Source organism: Thalia democratica, chromosome 4, assembly GCF_965202585.1.
Source record: "Thalia democratica chromosome 4, ktThaDemo2.hap1.1, whole genome shotgun sequence".
Lineage (NCBI taxonomy): Eukaryota > Metazoa > Chordata > Thaliacea > Salpida > Salpidae > Thalia > Thalia democratica.
In genome coordinates this window covers 79,611,136-79,630,426 of record NC_139168.1, presented here as the reverse complement: position 1 = coordinate 79,630,426, position 19,291 = coordinate 79,611,136, and the positions used below count along the sequence as shown (strand labels likewise).

Below are 19,291 nucleotides of genomic sequence, written 5' to 3'. Positions count from 1 at the left end.
AGCTTTTTACAAGTGTTAGATTAATTTTGCTAGAAGTAGTTGCTCGCGGAACATAGAAGAAAAGTTTTAGGCGGGCTACATTTATTTAAAACAGTTGTACTATCAAACAAAAATATTATTTAAACTGTAAAGGACAAGTAATTACGAGTTATGTATAAGAAGCCTGATAATAAAAATTTCGCTGAGTTTAAGCTTAATATAAAGATTCAAACCCAATTTTTCTGGTTTTGTATTGTACTCCATTGCCTTAATGTAATTGTAATGAATGCTGTTTTATAAATGTTGTACTTAGAAATATGCATTTATTATTAAGTTTATCCGTTTTCAAAAAAAAAAAAAAACAATTAAAACAGTTAAACATGAAACTTTACTTTGTATGTAATACCTGTAATAGCTTCAATATATGTTACCTTTTAAATAGTCTGTTATTTATATTGTTAGAGTTTAAATAAAATTAACATATCTCATTCGCTTAAAAAACGATAAGAATCGATAAATTTTCACAGTTTTTCATAGATTTTATAATATATGCAGTATAACTTGTTAACGTTAAAAACCTTGTTAAAATTTAGACTTTACTTCATTATAAAAACGTTAATCTTTAATTTAATATAAAACTGTAAACCTTTACTTTATCATAAAGAAGTTTCCGAGGTTTTTAAGCTCTGACTTCTAAAAAAATTGTAAAACTGCCTAATTGATTACGAATTTTAAACACATCGCGAAATTAGTTTATTTTAAATAAAAATCAAAGTTAAATTTCTAATTTTTTTATCCGCTAGGTGTCGCAAATCCACAAGATTGCACCATATCGATTTTAGAAAAAAAATAATTAAAAAAATTTACGGGTTTTTCACCACACGCTGTCGCTCTTCAAGGGCCACCACGTCCCCGCCTCCACCCTAAAACCTTAGCCGGACTAATACTGAGCGAAACTTTTTTTTTCTTTAAAATATACATCTTACGTAATATGCCCTTTCAAATGCATTTTTTATTTTTATCTAAATTTTCACAACATTTTTTGTTACTATGCAAACTACAGTAAACAAATGCTTTGTAAGTTTACTTTTTACTTTCTTTAAACTTCATTTATTTACTTAACTAATTTACCTATTTCTTCTAATGAAAATCAAACTAATAAATTATATTAAGCTGACAAACTCAACTTTTGCTTTATTTATATAAAAGTAAAACTTACTTTACAACACAGAACTTTAGTAAAACTTCACTTAACAAGCTCTCGTAAAATACGAAATGGTACCCATAATAAACAAACGAAAAACTATACAACCAGTAACAGTCATAGCTAAAAAATGTAAAATTGTCCGGGAAAAATGCGTAACACAAACATTGAAGCTACCCGACAAAAGCGAACTGACTGTTGATGACTTCCATTTGAAATACTTCAGTACTAATAAAATGTTTTTCCAGAAATACACGATTACTGATAAATGCATCGGATGGGGAGGACACGGGGCAGTGTTTATAGGTAGTTGCGTCATTGGAATTACTACTTCTGTTAAAATTAAAAGTCTATGAGTAAAAATTAAAAAAAAATGTTGAGATTTGACGTTGTTATTAATCTGTAATAACTTATGATTAAAATAACTAACATTAAGTTTCTTTTAAAATTTTCATCAGATTTTGAATTTAGATTTTGCAATATTGATTATTTGTAAAATGCATTTGTTCACAGGCATACCGGAACACGAAAACCTCAAAGTTGCAATAAAATATTGTTCTATGAAAAATGTTACTGGAATCCCTGAGGAAGTTGAAAAACACCAAAAAGTATTAGGGGCAGTGAAAGGAACAGTCTTGGAAAATAGTAAGAATTTCGTTTGCCTTATCCTTCAACATTATTTTCTTTTCTCTAGAAATCACTTATACTTAACTTATTTTTTTCTTTTTTCTTTCTTTTGCATGTCTTTCAATTTAGTCATGATGTCAGTATCAATGTCTATAATGCCTACGTTTGGCATGCAAAAAAAAAGAACATAAACAATGATCACAAAGATGTTAAACATTTTAAAACTAAAAATAATCAATATTAAACAGATATAGTGAAACTAAAGGACTGGTACACTTATGAGGACTACTACATCATAGTGATGGAATACCTGGACGGTTTCAAAGATATTTCAGCTTATTTAGACAAGCATGAATACATGGATGAGAAGAATGCGAAGCTGTTGTTCAAGAAGGTTTGATAATTTTAAATTTAAAGATATGTTCTTTGTATAATTGTTTGTTAATAAAACTATGGCAGAATTAATTTTGAATTACTACCAACTACTAAAATGTTCACTTATATTAAAAAGTAACAATTAAAAAAGTATCTAAGCTAAAAATTAAATAAGTTATTGTAATCTAGTATCCGGATTCCGACTTTTTTAAAATTATAACCCTCCTCGATCAGGATAAAGTTTTAAAATTAGCTAGATCCGGATCCGACCGGATCCTGACTTAAAAATAATACTTGTATTAAGCAAGAAAAAGCAGAGGTTGATTAAAGTCAATTAAGTTTCGAACCTTACACTATATGTTACAAGAATCACTTGAAAAGTACATATGATCCGGATCCAGTAGATAACCACTTATAACTTATAATTAACTTGTGCTATTTATGATAATTTTAAACTGATTTAAAACCAACAATTTTTTTTCAGGCGTACAAAACGATCAATCGCATGAACCAGAAGGGGGTCTACCATTTGGACGTTAAATTAGACAACATACTAATAAGAGAACATGAAGGCGACATTGAAGTGAAATTCGTTGATTTCGGATGCACTCACATAGAAAGCGATAAGGTCAGTTTTGTTTAGACACATTACTACGTTTACTTAGTTATATAAAGTTTCAATTTTTTCTTATAACTATATTTAAATTTACAGTAAACTTAATAAAAACTTTGGTAAATTTAATTTAATTTAAATAAATATTCAATTTAAGGTTTAAAAAACTTAAAAGAAAAGATACTAAATATTTATATAAAATTACTACCTACAATTGTTAAAATGATCTCAAAACTTGGTAAATGCCAAAAAGATCTAACGTTATTAATTTTTTTAAAGCCGTTTGAAAACTGGAACTGCGTTGGCACGCAAGGATACAGATCTCCGGGAATAATCCAGGAGAAAAAATACAAGGACGCCGACATCTTCGGAATGCTAGTCTCCGTGTACCTGATGGTGGAAGGTGATTTCATCTTCGACGATGACGATGATGTCAAGAAGGACTTCAAGGTGCCGAGGGATAAGAGCACATTAAAGTTCAACAAGTTTATCACTGAAATGCTGAATGACGTTTTCAGCGGAACCTTCACGCACCAGAAGTTGATGAAGCATGGATGGATGAGACGATAAAAAATTGTGTTCAGTTATACAACTACTTCTCTAAAAAAGTTGTATAATTATTCAGTTTGATTGATAATTTTTCGTAATTATTTTTTTGCTTTAATAAATTGCATTACTATAATGTGTTGCTATTTGATTTATATTCCAACTCTTATTAAAATTTTAGATAGCCTTTAATATTTAGTTGTAAAAATAACAATATGTTTTCCAATTTGATTAGCTGTAAAGAAACCTACTTAAATTTATAAAAACAGTTTCTAAATTAGAATTTTCTCAAACTATAATATTCAAAACTAATATAAGTTTGTATATTATACCTTAGAAATATTTCTAAGCGTTTAACATACATAAAAATGATTTAAACACTTAATATAAACATTAAACATGCCATTTATGAAGCCAGACAAAGCGTTTAGTATGTTTTTGTTTATATGAAATAAAATATGTTTGAATTAATTAGTTTAGTTTAGAAACGTGTTTACTTTTTAGATAGCAAACAAGTAAAAATCTAATTTAAAAATATAATTTTTACCAAATAAGAATTTGAATTAAAATCGGGCGAAATTCCGACCTAGCGTTCAAAATACACAAATATTGCGTTTTGCGAAATGTCCCGGCAGCTTTTCGACCATTTTTTTTTTTTTTGAATTCTTGCGATCTTGTTTGCAAGTATTTCCTTTTATACTTTACAAGTATTAGAAACTTTGTTATACTCTTTATATATCAAATTTTTATTTTTTATTTTTTAGGGAACTAGAAGCACTAAAAGCTTTTAATATTATAGGATTATAAAAAAGTAGTATAGTTTAAAAAATCGTTTGATGAATTGTTTAAAGTCCAACTAATTAATTTAACCATTGTTTTTTGTTATTAAGTATTTAAAAGTATATACGTAAAAAAGTAAATGTAAACAAAAGTTATTCACTCAACATGTTGTGAACCTTAAAAATTTTCAATTCAATAAATTTATATTGAAAATATTGTATTCGCAAAGTAAAATATTGATGATAACTTAACGCCAAACACAAACTTTTCGAAACAAAATTCAAATAAAAAGAAATTTGAATCTTTATTATAATAAATTACGCTTATTGTTAAGCTTGTGAAATCAATATTTTTTATAGACTCCTACTTTAATTGTTAGTAAATTTCAAAGGTGTTAATCACATCTTAAAATAAGTAAAAAAAATAGAATTTATAAAAAAAATCTTAAAAATATATTGATTACAGCTAAATTAAAGAATAAAACTTTGGCAATTGGTCCATATATATTTAAATAACTGAAATATAGAAAAAAAAAAGTTACGATTACAAATTTAGAAGTTGGTTAAATTAGTGCTATTGTTATCATTTTAGTTGATTAAATTAAACAAGTAAAAATATAATCTACAGCATCAAACAAGTACAATTAATTTATAAAATTGTCTAAGACATAATAAAAAATCACTCATACACAAAAATACTTAAGAACATTGCATTAAACTAAAACCAAGTTTGAGTAAAACTTAATTCAGTCAATACTTATTAAGTTTATGGTATTTTGCCATATAATTTATCTAAATTTGCAATAGCTATGTAGTTGTTTTCAAATTCTTCAACTCAAAATAAAAATTAATATTAAATTAGTATAATTTTAAACTATAATATTTTTGGTTGATTACTAACACGACAGTTATATATTTTCTAATATTAATTTAATTTAATTTAATTTAGTTTAACAATATTTTCAAAACGACTGAGATATGATTTTACTTTATTTTTTCAAAAATTGAAAAATAATACAAACATTCTAAAACGTATATTTGTGTGAGTTTTGTAAATAATTTCGATAAAAATTAAAAATTGCAAGTTATTTTTCAACATGATTTGAAGAAAAGTTCAACATGTAATTAAAAAAAAAATATATTTATTGTAACTTTGTAGATACTATACAACATACAAAGTTCACAGACTTATAACTGCTTTACTTATGTAGCTAGACATTAATCTTAGCAGTTTATTTATTTAAATAATAAACTAACATAACTAATTTATTTTCGAACTTTTTTAGTTTTTTTGTTTTCTAAATTCACATTTTACTTTAAATCTTCATTTGCAATATAAATCTGTGTATACCTTGTAAATTATACATTGTACGAAACACTTTTTAAATAATGATAACAATGCTCTTACTTTTAATAAAAACTTTAAGTAAAAACTGGACCGAAAAATGTCAAAGTGTTTCATTCATTTTATTACAAGTGTATATAGTTTAAATTAATATGCTTGTTTTAAAGCTTTTAAAATTGATTTTTTTTTCAATGTTTCTATTTTAGCTGCTAGTCATTTCGAAAGCTGCTTAGAACAACATTACATATTTAGTGAAAAGTAAGTAGTGGCAAAGCAATAAAATTTTTCAAGTTTAAAAAAAAATTAAATGACAGTCTAGTTTAAAATAAAAGTTTTTACTATTCGTTTTGTAAGTTTTTTTTACATTAATTTTATTGTAGGAAACAATATTAGTTACTAGAAAATTTTAAAACTTGCTTACAAATGCTTATTTAACTTTATTATGTAACATTTTTATTTCTTTTACTAAAGTTTAATAAATTATTTTCATATAATAAGAAAGCTGTTTAAAGCATCTAAGTAAGCAATTATTGAATTAATTCTATATTTCAGTTAGAAGTTTTTATATCAATTGCACAAGTACTGATAAAAGTTAAGTTTTAAATTATTAATTTTTACAAGAATCATTAAGAAAATTAACCGCAGTTTCACATGTTTACTTATAAAACCAACAACTGAAAAGTTTATAAACTAAAATAACATTAACAATAGACACCAACTTAATTACTGTTTATTTTTATAGACATACAAAAATAAGACATTTTAACTTGGTTAGGTTTATTGACGCTTTTATTTTTTCAAATTATATGGTATACATTGTTATGTAAAAATTCCTAAAATAAATTATAATATTCTTTAAATTTTAAAGCAAAACATTAATTTTTCCAACCATATGTATTGTTAAACAAAAATTATTAAACTTATTTTTTGGTACTTTTTTGGTCTGGTAAATATAACATTAATTAGTAACTGCTTTCTTTTCCTGTTTTGAAGTTAAGCTTTCATCCACATAGTTTTTCACGGATAAAACTACTCTATTTTTTAACAAAATTGAAACATTATACAAACGTTCTAAAACTTTTATTTGTGCGAGTTTTTAGATGTGAAAATAAATACTTCTGTTGTAACAATTTTTATAAAGAAATCTATTAAAAATTAATCAAAAAATGTTTTTATTAAAACCTAGTTTATTAGTCAAATTTTACATTTTGTAATTTTTTGATAGTATGTTGAAATTTGTGAATATTGCAAGAATTTAATTTTTTTGACTTTTAATTGTATAGTTTGGTCATTTTAAACGTAAAAAGTTTTTTAAATTAAATTGTAAATTGGGTTTCGTACAGTGGTTTTGTAAGTAATAAAACTAGTATTTGAACAGCGAATACTTATTAAAACGAAATAAGCACCTAGTGTTTTGAAAGTTTGTTTACAACAATATCTTCATCTACAACCCACCCAATAAAATTATTTCTGCAAGTTTTTGGTATAGTACAGTGGTGAGTATGTTTTAATAATAGTATTATTAACTACAACTTAGAGTTGTTTAACTCTTATATATCAAACAGATCCATACTATAAGACAAACCATGTATGTAATTTGAAGATTAAGATAACAGTATAATACATTTTACCTGGTAAAACACAAAAGCTAAAAGTTTTAGTTTCATTAACATATTATTTAATCATAGCAGTAGATAACTTTTTATATAACTGTTTATAAGTTTATAAAAAAAAGTTTTAACCTGATACACAAACTTAAACTATTCTTTTTTTCTGAAAGTATGGCACCCATGCTAAAATTTTAACATAGTGTTTTGGTTAAAACCTATTAAGGGTATAGAAAAAAATTCTAACCTTTATGTGACTGATGACATATAACATTTAATTTATAAATCAGCTATCTATAAAGTAGATAAAGTAGTTAAGACCTCTGGTAAACAGATGAGCATATAAATTTATAAGCCCCCACCCCTGTCCCTTACACCCAGTACTTTTACATTTATATATCTAAATGTATAAAATTACTTTTATTTAATCAACACTTGTTTTTAAAACATTTTATCTTTGTATAAGTATAATGTTGTAAAAAAAGATATAATTTTGAAAACCTTACATTTTCACCAAAAGTTTATAAGTATTTTGTATCATGCTTGCCATACATTCAAAATACTTAATATTGTTCAGCAGAGTTTGAATTTTTTAAATCTAAGGTTGAGTAAGGACAAATCAAAATAGTTTTATGTTTTTAAAAGTCTTAGGCCAGTTTTTTCTAGACCTTGATACAGATAAAGTTGGTCAAGTAACAATGTTTTGATATTTTATAACCTGTTTTGTTTTAAAACATGATTTATATTGATTTGAAAAGTTTATTTCAATTAAATTAAGATTTTCAATATGATTTAAAAAAAAAGCACAGGATGACTTAGGACTGTACAAGGTCACTAAGGATAGTTTTTTGTTTTAAAGAGTGGCAATGTTGTTTTTATACTATGAGAATTATTTTAAATGTAAACCAAGTTGTTTGTATAATAATGATTAAAACACATTTTTAATAAGTAATATTTTTATGATTTTTTATACAAATTTAATATCTATGTTTGCAAAACAGTTGTGTGTACTTTACTTAAGTTGTTAGACATGCACACACATGACTATTTTAATAAAAATACCAGTTTAAATCAACTTTATGTATTATACTATTTATAACTTTGTTTTTTTTTCAGTTTCTGTTCTTAAATTGCATTATTGACCATGACAAATCACTAATGTGGATCCGGTGGACCTCTCTGTCACTAGATCTCATTGATTATGCAAAGTGAAACAATAAGTAAGTATTTACAATTACAAATAATTTAAAAACTGTTTTGTTCAACTTAAAGAAAATAATCTGATACTGAATTTTTTGTAATAAATCCAAAGTGTTTCTTTAGTGCTTGGGGTATTTTTATGGTTAAATAGAGTTTTGATTTATAAATTTACTGTCTATTTTAAACATAAGAAAAAAGATGTTTTCATTGATACAATCAAAGTAAAGTAAAACATTTATCTTAGCGGTCTATCATAGCAAACTTGATAACTATTAAAGTTACATATGATTAACTTACTAAACCAACAAAAAGTGCAGTATTTTCTCATATTGAGCAATGTAAATTTTGTCAAATTTATTATAATATATTAAACTGTTTTAATGTACTTAAATTTAGTAGAGAAAAAGTTATTAGCAGTTGCAACAACTATGATTAAATTTTAAAGCTTTTAAATAGTGTATGCTCCTTCTGATAATCTTATTTAGGTTTGATAATTGATTAATTTCATTTGTTTGTTTTGATTTCTATTTTAATAATTTAAACTCGAATTTTCGTTTGGTAAATTAATTATGTGAGTATTTATCATCTTTTGAAAGGAAAATAAGTTAGTTAAGATATGTAAGCATTGCTCAAACAAACTTGTTAAAAGTAAAAAGTGTTGTTAATTTCAATAAAATGGTAATTTAAATCATTCAAACGTCTTTATTTATAAGTTATATGATTTTATTTAAACTTTAAACACATATAATTATTAAAATTAATAAATTTATTTAGTTTGTATTGCTCGCTTGCATTTAATTTTTTGTCAATTTTTATCAAACTGTAGTTTTGACTGCAAAAGCTACAAGTTTGTTGGATGCTTTTTTATTACATGTTAACTTGTATATATTGTATACAAATCTACAATTAAGTTTAAAGAGACTAAAATATGGTACTTGTAAAACTTAGTATCTTATAATGTTGTGTTTAATATGTATAGTGGTGTAGTAAAGCATAAAAAATAGTAGTAAAATTTATTGTTTAATACAGGTGGCCTGAAATGTAAGTAATATTTGAACAGTGTGTTTTCATATCAGTAGTTTAAATTAAGTAATCATAGTACATATTACAAAAACTAGTTGTTTAAAATCATTAAAACTTTTAAGAGTGTTTTTCACAGTTTCAATTTACAAAGTTTATAACCCTAAAAGATAAATATGCTCTCTACAAACTGGTCATTTGAACTTCTATAAACTTTTCATCTACAACAAACCTTTTAGTCAACTTGACATATTAATCTGTATGTCAAGAAATAATTATACAGTTCAGTTTAATAAGAAATTTGAACTTATCAGAACAATAGCCTCAAAACTTTTTTTACAGAATATGTCGTTTTAATTATTCCTGCTAACATTTTTCATACAACTGTTGCACATTATACTTTTTTTTTGTTAAAAGAATAAGTGAAGTTTATTTAACTAGTGATTCAATAAGAAAATCATAACGAAACAATGATAATTGTGATGGAACATGCTTAATATTTAACAATGTGGCCACAAATTTTTACATATTCTATATATCTATTGTGTTTAAATAAAATGCTTTACTAAATATTTAATACCAGTTTAAATCAACTCTATGAATTGTAATATTTATAATTTTTTTTTCAGTGTCTTGAATTGGTTCACCGATGCCAAATCACTGAAGCGGAACCGGTGGACCTCTCTGTCACTAAACATCATAAATTGTGCGAAGTGGAACAATAAGTAAGTGTTTACAATTACAAATAATTTAAAAACTGTTTTGTTAAACATATAGAAAAAATAATCTGATACTGAAATTTTTTTAATAAATCCAAAGTGTTTTTTTAGTGCTTGGTGTTTTTTATAGTTAAATAGAGTTTTGATTTATAAATCGACTGTTTATTTTGAACATAAGAAAAAATATGTATTTATTAATTTAACCAAAATTAAATATATGTTTATCTTAGCGGTGTATCATAGCAAATTTGAGAATTATTAAAATTACATTTGTTTAAATTAATAGACCAACAAATGGTGCAGTATTTTCTCATTTTATTTTGTCCAATTTACTATAATATTTTAATCTGTTTTAATGTAAATAACTTTTTCTTTACTAAATTTAATAACAGTTGTGACAACTATGATTGAAAAATAAAGCTTTTAAATAGTCTATGCTCCTTCTAATTATCTTATTTAGATTTTATAATTTATAAATTTTATATCGTTTGTGTCGATTGCTATTATAATTATTTTTTCCAAATTTACTCGAATTTTTGTTTTATTAATTAATTTTTTGAGTATTTATTATCTTTTGTAAAGAAAATAAGTTATTTAAGATTTGTAAGCATTGCTCAATCAAACTTGTTAAAAGTAAAAAGTGTTGTTAATTTTAATCATTCAAACGTCTTTATTTATTTGTTGTTTACATATGTATAAATTTTATAAGCTTTAAGATAAACTGACTTAAGTCAAATTAAAAAGCTGGTGTTAATTTTCAATAACATGTAGATTTTGTAGCTAACATTCTAAACTTGTATGTTTTTTGATTGTTTTACTATAATTTTTGTTACAAGTCTACAATTAATTTTAAAGAGACTAAAATATAGTACTTGTGAAATAGAGGTTATTAAAAAGTTTGAAGCTGTGGAAGCTATTTTGTTTCACAGAACTATAATTTATTTCTTTGTGGTATTTAATAGCTAAGTTATATGATTTTAGTTAAACTTTGAACACGTATAGTTATTAAAATTAATGAATTAAATTAGTTTGTATTGCTTGCTTGCATTTTTTTATTTGTAAATTGTTAATAAACTGTTGTTTTGACTGCAAAAGCTACAAGTTTGTTGGATGCTTTTTTATTACATGTTACGTTGCTTTTTGAGTTTCAGCCACTTTTAACGGCATCTGTTCACTAATATGATTTAATTATTAAATGAAATATTACTAATTTTTAGTTTAAAAAGCATCAATAATTTTTCCGGTTTATTAATTATATATTATTCTTACAGGTCTCTCCGGTGGTCTTCTATTTGTTGCTGACGTTGGACGTGTGAAAAACATGGAATGAATCCAATCTTCAAATATTATGTTTTTTTGTGTATTAAATAAATTGTGTTCTATTATAAACTGTTTTTTATCTAAAATAAAGTTACAGAATTACATAAGGTTACAAAAGTTCAAAAATCAATTTTTTTTTTTTTGTATTTACAATTATTTGTGCACTGCATAATTCTGATAAGAAATAGTCCCTTACTAAAACTGTTATAAAAAGTTAAATATGCATCAAAAGGGTAAAGACCAAAACGTTTAATAAGTCGTTGTAAGCATAATCCGTTTACCAAAGTCGTATATGTTGACTGCATATTTCGTTTGCACAAGCTAGATTATATTTAAAGAGGTAATTAGTATGTACTGATTTTTTATCCTGGTAGTCTTGCAGTTGTTAATTACATAAGTTGTAAATATCGTTACTGATGGGTAGCTTTTACGAAACTAGTTAAGGTGCCAAGAAAAAATTGTTTTCTTTATCAACGGTGTTTGAACTGAAATATTTAGCTGTCCAAGTATGTATTTTAAAAGGACCTGCTTTGCCAATTTCTTCGTGTTTGTTTATAAACTATGAACATGTTGTTAAAATATAATGTGATTTGTTTAGGTTCTCACGTCAAATAACACTGTAGGGCTCTGGTGTGAAAACATAACAAAAATTTATTACGAATTTTTCCTAAAAAAACTGAATATGTGTTAATTTCAAAAGAATATCTGTTGAACCTGTTAATTTAAATTAAAAGTTTTGTAGCTGCAGCATTTCCTTATCAGTTAAATTGGCAGACTTTACAATTAAAGAGTCATTTTTCTTATTCTTAAGTTATTCACGGGCCGCACTTTATAAAGGTTACCGCGGTCTGCAGCTATCACTAAAATATCCTATTTTAAAACTAAATTGTTGTAAAATAAACAATGTTATTTAAATCGTGTTATTGGCTACTGCAAATATTTACTCTAACAATGTCGTGTTTTGGCAACTTGGGAAGTTAAAAGCTACTAATTTTATGTAATGAAATCAGATTTTTACAGTATAAATGAAATTAACTTGTTCTAAAGTCGAATGACACTTTTTATGGCAACTTTGCTGGAAATTGTTTCTACCAAGCCTGGTTGTATTTCGTACATTTTGACTTTCGTCAGTGCATTATATTACCAAAATAAGTTACAAGTTATATAATAAACTTATAAAAGTAATAAAATTGCTAAAGAAATCACATGAACGCGAGAAAATACAATTTTTTTTACTCAGCTTGAAGCTGAAAATTATAGCTTAAATAAGTAAAAATTATTTATTAGTTTTTACTTTATCATTCTGAACCTGTTATTGAGAAGTTTAACTGGATACCAAATATTTTTTTAAAACTTTAAACGCAGCTCTTTGATGAATTTAAAACTGCCAAACTATACATAAATTTTGTTAGAAAGTTACAGTATACCAACAAATTTTAACAACGAAACTTTTGTGTCATTTAAATTAATAAAAAAATTGTTTCAGCTCATTATTTTTAACTTAACGCAAGCCTTTTAGTTAATTTTCAACTAAATTGAAACAACTTTAAACACATATACGTTTTTGCGTACACAAAAAACTACAAAAATACTTTCTTGTATAATGTTATTTGGGGTCTAAAGATATATTTATTGTATAGGTATTTAGTTTCTATAAAATCTCTGTGTACTCAATACTTAACTTTTAGAATTGTTATGTTAAGTTTAACGATTTCGAGTTTAGATAAAGCACTTAGCTAGCTACTATAGGGGAAATAATGAATTTATTCTTTCAAGATTTTATTTTACAAACTAAGTTTCGGTCAAAGACATAGTCAGTGCTTAAATGAATCTTTTTCAAAAAGAATTAAAGCTTATGTTAACTGGCTATAGCTACTTTTTCAAACTTTCGATTAATAGACATTTAGCTTCTTGCTTATGACAAGTTGAAAGATAAATTGTTAAGTAGAGTTTATTTAATATTTAGTTTATTTTATTTCGGCTAATTTTAAAATCAAAATACACACTTTAATGTAAAATCCGTTCTACTTTTAATTTCTATTATTTGTACATTTTTTGAACATTACTTTACAGTGATATTTTTTATAAACTACTTATAATTTGCACATAACAAAATCGACTTGCTTTTTGTCAGGTAGTACACCAGACATAGATGATACATTTTATAATAAAAATATATTGATACTATTTAGAAGATAGACTATTTATTTAGACGAGTAAAATACAAGGATTTTATAAAAAATGCATTTTATAGATAAAAGGCCATTCTTTTTAGAAAGAGTTGCGAGCAGAATATATAAAAAGTTTCCGCGGGCTTACATGAAATAATTGTATTATCAATAAGAAACACGATTTTAAACTATAAAGGATAAGTGGTTACAAATTAAATATTAAGAGCCTGATAATTATAATAAAAATTTATTGTAAAATTAAGCTCGATATAAGTTTTGCCAAGATTCAGACCCGTTTTGTCTGGGTTGGTACTTTACTCCATCGCCTCGCTTAATCTGCTTTTATGACTGTAATGACTACTGTTTTAGAATTAGATGCATTTATATGTAAAGTTTACTCCAAATAGAGATAAAATAAACAATGTTTGATTCAAAAAAAATTATGTTTAGTTAAATACGAACCTTAAAATTTGTACGTTAGTATTTAATGAAAGTGGAAGAATTACTGAAACTTTTGTAAGCTTTGAAAAAAAAATCATTTTTATTGTAAAATTTTTAATAAATTTAACTTGAGTTCATACATAGACAGAAAATTTACTTAAAAATCTCGTTTTTTGAATAACAAACAAACATGAGTTAATAACTTTTTATAAGTTTTATTCGTTGCTCTACTTCTAAGCTTTTACTGATTTCTATACAGCTTTTCTTAATTTAAGATACAGCTTTTATGTATAGCTTTTTTAAAATACGTTTGAGCGTGTTAAAACAAACTGCAAACTTTAAAAAGAACATAACAATAATGTTTACAAGATAAATTAGTTGTCATAAATGAGTAAAGTAGAGGGCAGCTTTTTACAAGTGTTAGATTAATTTTGCTAGAAGTAGTTGCTCGCGGAACATAGAAGAAAAGTTTTAGGCGGGCTACATTTATTTAAAACAGTTGTACTATCAAACAAAAATATTATTTAAACTGTAAAGGACAAGTAATTACGAGTTATGTATAAGAAGCCTGATAATAAAAATTTCGCTGAGTTTAAGCTTAATATAAAGATTCAAACCCAATTTTTCTGGTTTTGTATTGTACTCCATTGCCTTAATGTAATTGTAATGAATGCTGTTTTATAAATGTTGTACTTAGAAATATGCATTTATTATTAAGTTTATCCGTTTTCAAAAAAAAAAAAAAACAATTAAAACAGTTAAACATGAAACTTTACTTTGTATGTAATACCTGTAATAGCTTCAATATATGTTACCTTTTAAATAGTTTGTTATTTATATTGTTAGAGTTTAAATAAAATTAACATATCTCATTCGCTTAAAAAACGATAAGAATCGATAAATTTTCACAGTTTTTCATAGATTTTATAATATATGCAGTATAACTTGTTAACGTTAAAAACCTTGTTAAAATTTAGACTTTACTTCATTATAAAAACGTTAATCTTTAATTTAATATAAAACTGTAAACCTTTACTTTATCATAAAGAAGTTTCCGAGGTTTTTATGCTCTGACTTTTAAAAAAATTGTAAAACTGCCTAATTGATTACGAATTTTAAACACATCGCGAAATTAGTTTATTTTAAATAAAAATCAAAGTTAAATTTCTAATTTTTTTATCCGCTAGGTGTCGCAAATCCACAAGATTGCACCATATCGATTTTAGAAAAAAAATAATTTAAAAAATTTACGGGTTTTTCACCACACGCTGTCGCTCTTCAAGGGCCACCACGTCCCCGCCTCCACCCTAAAAGCTTAGCCGGACTAATACTGAGCGAAACTTTTTTTTTCTTTAAAATATACATCTTACGTAATATGCCCTTTCAAATGCATTTTTTATTTTTATCTAAATTTTCACAACATTTTTTGTTACTATGCAAACTACAGTAAACAAATGCTTTGTAAGTTTACTTTTTACTTTCTTTAAACTTCATTTATTTACTTAACTAATTTACCTATTTCTTCTAATGAAAATCAAACTAATAAATTATATTAAGCTGACAAACTCAACTTTTGCTTTATTTATATAAAAGTAAAACTTACTTTACAACACAGAACTTTAGTAAAACTTCACTTAACAAGCTATCGTAAAATACGAAATGGTACCAATAATAAACAAACGAAAAAACATACAACCAGTAACAGTCATAGCTAAAAAATGTAAAACTGACCGGGAAAATGCGTAACACAAACATTGAAGCTACCCGACAAAAGCGAACTGACTGTTGATGACTATCATTTGAAATACTCCAGTACTAATAAAATGTTTTTCCACAAATACAAGATTACTGATAAATGCATCGGATGGGGAGGACACGGGGCAGTGTTTATAGGTAATTGAGTAATTGGAATTACTACTTCTGTTAAAATTAAAAGTCTATGAGTAAAAATTCAAAAAAATGTTGAGTTTTGACGTTGTTATTAATCTGTAATAACTTATGATTAAAATAACTAAAAATAAGTTTCTTAAATAATTTTCATCAGCTTTTTGATAATTTAGATTTTACAATATTGATTATTTGTAAAATGCATTTGTTCACAGGCATGCCGAAACACGAAAACCTCAAAGTTGCAATAAAATATTGTTCTATGAAAAATGTTACTGGAATCCCTGAGGAAGTTGAAAAACACCAAAAAGTATTAGGGGCAGTGAAAGGAACAGTCTTGGAAAATAGTAAGAATTTCGTTTGCCTTATCCTTCAACATTATTTTCTTTTCTCTAGAAATCACTTATACTTAACTTTTTTTTTTTTCTTTCTTTTGCATGTCTTTCAATTTAGTCATGATGTCAGTATCAATGTCTATAATGCCTACGTTTGGCATGCAAAAAAAAAGAACATAAACAATGATCACAAAGATGTTAAACATTTTAAAACTAAAAATAATCAATATTAAACAGATATAGTGAAACTAAAAGACTGGTACACTTATGAGGACTACTACATCATAGTGATGGAATACCTGGACGGTTTCAAAGATATTTCAGCTTATTTAGACAAGCATGAATACATGGATGAGAAGAATGCGAAGCTGTTGTTCAAGAAGGTTTGATAATTTTAAATTTAAAGATATGTTCTTTGTATAATTGTTTGTTAATAAAACTATGGCAGAATTAATTTTGAATTACTACCAACTACTAAAATATTCACTTATATTAAAAAGTTACAACTAAAAAAGTATCTAAGCTAAAAATTAAATAAGTTATTGTAATCTAGTATCCGGATTCCGACTTTTTTAAAATTATAACCCTCCTCGATCAGGATAAATTTTTCAAATTAGCTGGATCCGGATCCGACCGGATCCTGACTTAAAAATAATACTTGTATTAAGCAAGAAAAAGCAGAGGTTGATTAAAGTCAATTTTCGAACCTTACACTATATGTTACAAGAATCACTTGAAAAGTACATATGATCCGTATCCAGTAGATAACCACTTATAACTTATAATTAACTTGTGCTATTTATGATAATTTTAAACTGATTTAAAACCAACAATTTTTTTCTAGGCGTACAAAACGATCAATCGCATGAACCAGAAGGGGGTCTACCATTTGGACGTTAAATTAGACAACATACTAATAAGAGAACATGAAGGCGACATTGAAGTGAAATTCGTTGATTTCGGATGCACTCACATAGAAAGCGATAAGGTCAGTTTTGTTTAGACACATTACTACGTTTACTTAGTTATATAAAGTTTTAATTTTTTTTAATAACTATATTTAAATATACAGATAACTTAATAAAAACTTTAGTAAATTTAATTTAATTTACATAAATATTCAATTTAAGGTTTACAAAACTTAAAAGAAAAGATACTAAATATTTATATAAAATTACTACCTACAATTGTTAAAATGATCTCAAAACTTGGTAAATGCCAAAAAATCTAACGTTATTAAATTTTTTTAAAGCCGTTTGAAAACTGGAACTGCGTTGGCACGCAAGGATACAGATCTCCGGGAATAATCCAGGAGAAAACATACAAGGACGCCGACATCTTCGGAATGCTGGTCTCCGTGTACCTGATGGTGGAAGGTGATTTCATCTTCGACGATGACGATGATGTCAAGAAGGACTTCAAGGTGCCGAGGGATAAGAGCACATTGAAGTTCAACAAATTTATCACTGAAATGCTGAATGACGTTTTCAGCGAAACCTTCACGCACCAGAAGTTGATGAAGCATGGATGGATGAGACGATAAAATTTTGTGTTCAGTTATACAATTACTTCTCTAAAAAAGTTATACGATTATTCAGTTTGATTAGTTTTTTTTCGTTATGAATTTTTTGCTTTAATAAACTACATTAGCAGAATGTGTTGCTATTTGATTTATATTCCAACTCTTATTAAAATTTTAGATAGCCCTTAATATTTAGTTGTAAAAATAACAACATGTTTTCCAATTCGATTAGCTGTAAAGAAACCTACTGAAATTTATAAAAACAGTTTCTAAATTAGAAGTTTCTCAAACTATAATATTCAAAACTAATATAAGTTTGTATATCATACCTTATAAATATTTCTAAGCGTTTAACATACATAAAAATGATTTAAACACTTAATATAAACATTAAATATGCCATCTATGAAGCAAGACAAAGCGTTTAGTATGTTTTTGTTTATATGAAATAAAATATGTTTGAATTAATTAGAAACGTGTTTACTTTTTAGATAGCAAACAAGTAAAAATCTAATTTAAAAATATAATTTTTACCAAATAAGAATTTGAATTAAAATCGGGCGAAATTCCGACCTAGCGTTCAAAATACACAAATATTGCGTTTTGCGAAATGTCCCGGCAGCTTTTCGACCATTTTTTTTTTTGAATTCTTGCGATCTTGTTTGCAAGTATTTCCTTTTATACTTTAAAAGTATTAGAAACTTTGTTATACTCTTTATATATCAAATTTTTATTTTTTATTTTTTAGGGAACTAGAAGCACTAAAAGCTTTTAATATTATAGGATTATAAAAAAGTAGTATAGTTTAAAAAATCGTTTGATGAATTGTTTAAAGTCCAACTAATTAATTTAACCATTGTTTTTTGTTATTAAGTATTTAAAAGTATATACGTAAAAAAGTAAATGTAAACAAAAGTTATTCACTCAACATGTTGTGAACCTTAAAAATTTTCAATTCAATAAATTTATATTGAAAATATTGTATTCGCAAAGTAAAATATTGATAATAACTTAACGCCAAACACAAACTTTTTGAAACAAAATTCAAATAAAAAGAAATTTGAATCTTTATTATAATAAATTACGCTTATTGTTAAGCTTGTGAAATCAATATTTTTTATAGACTCCTACTTTAATTGTTAGTAAATTTCAAAGGTGTTAATCACATCTTAAAATAAGTAAAAAAAATAGAATTTATAAAAAAAAATCTTAAAAATATATTGATTACAGCTAAATTAAAGAATAAAACTTTGGCAATTGGTCCATATATATTTAAATAACTGAATTATAGAAAAAAAAAAGTTACGATTACAAATTTAGAAGTTGGTTAAATTAGTGCTATTGTTATCATTTTAGTTGATTAAATTAAACAAGTAAAAATATAATCTACAGCATCAAACAAGTACAATTAATTTATAAAATTGTCTAAGACATAATAAAAAATCACTCATACACAAAAATACTTAAGAACATTGCATTAAACTAAAACCCAGTTTGAGTAAAACTTAATTCAGTCAATACTTATTAAGTTTATGGTATTTTGCCATATAATTTATCTAAATTTGCAATAGCTATGTAGTTGTTTTCAAATTCTTCAACTC

At 25.4% G+C, this 19,291-nt stretch overlaps 2 protein-coding genes across 2 annotated transcripts; both read left to right on the top strand.

The window, feature by feature from the left end:
- Positions 1-1,254: 1,254 nt before the first annotated feature.
- Positions 1,255-3,368, top strand: LOC145833667 (serine/threonine-protein kinase pim-1-like). Its single transcript, XM_082940816.1, has 5 exons — positions 1,255-1,489; positions 1,697-1,828; positions 2,059-2,204; positions 2,670-2,813; positions 3,078-3,368. The coding sequence occupies exons 1-5, from the start codon at positions 1,255-1,257 to the stop codon at positions 3,366-3,368; spliced, it is 948 nt and encodes a 315-aa protein (XP_082796942.1).
- A 12,401-nt stretch (positions 3,369-15,769) lies between these two features.
- LOC145833666 (serine/threonine-protein kinase pim-3-like) lies at positions 15,770-17,711 on the top strand. Its single transcript, XM_082940815.1, has 5 exons — positions 15,770-15,839; positions 16,049-16,180; positions 16,406-16,551; positions 17,013-17,156; positions 17,421-17,711. The coding sequence occupies exons 1-5, from the start codon at positions 15,770-15,772 to the stop codon at positions 17,709-17,711; spliced, it is 783 nt and encodes a 260-aa protein (XP_082796941.1).
- Positions 17,712-19,291: the final 1,580 nt, after the last annotated feature.

What these genes read in the sequence shown, in the direction of transcription:
- LOC145833667 (XM_082940816.1), top strand. Translation starts at nt 1,255, where the DNA reads ATGGTACCCATAATAAACAAACGAAAAACTATACAACCAGTAACAGTC. An exon ending in AGGAACAGTCTTGGAAAATA is followed by an intron (nt 1,829 to 2,058) that starts GTAAGAATTTCG and finishes AATATTAAACAG; the next exon opens with ATATAGTGAAACTAAAGGAC. An exon ending in CTCACATAGAAAGCGATAAG is followed by an intron (nt 2,814 to 3,077) that starts GTCAGTTTTGTT and finishes ATTTTTTTAAAG; the next exon opens with CCGTTTGAAAACTGGAACTG.
- LOC145833666 (XM_082940815.1), top strand. Translation starts at nt 15,770, where the DNA reads ATGTTTTTCCACAAATACAAGATTACTGATAAATGCATCGGATGGGGA. An exon ending in CGAAGCTGTTGTTCAAGAAG is followed by an intron (nt 16,552 to 17,012) that starts GTTTGATAATTT and finishes ATTTTTTTCTAG; the next exon opens with GCGTACAAAACGATCAATCG. An exon ending in CTCACATAGAAAGCGATAAG is followed by an intron (nt 17,157 to 17,420) that starts GTCAGTTTTGTT and finishes ATTTTTTTAAAG; the next exon opens with CCGTTTGAAAACTGGAACTG.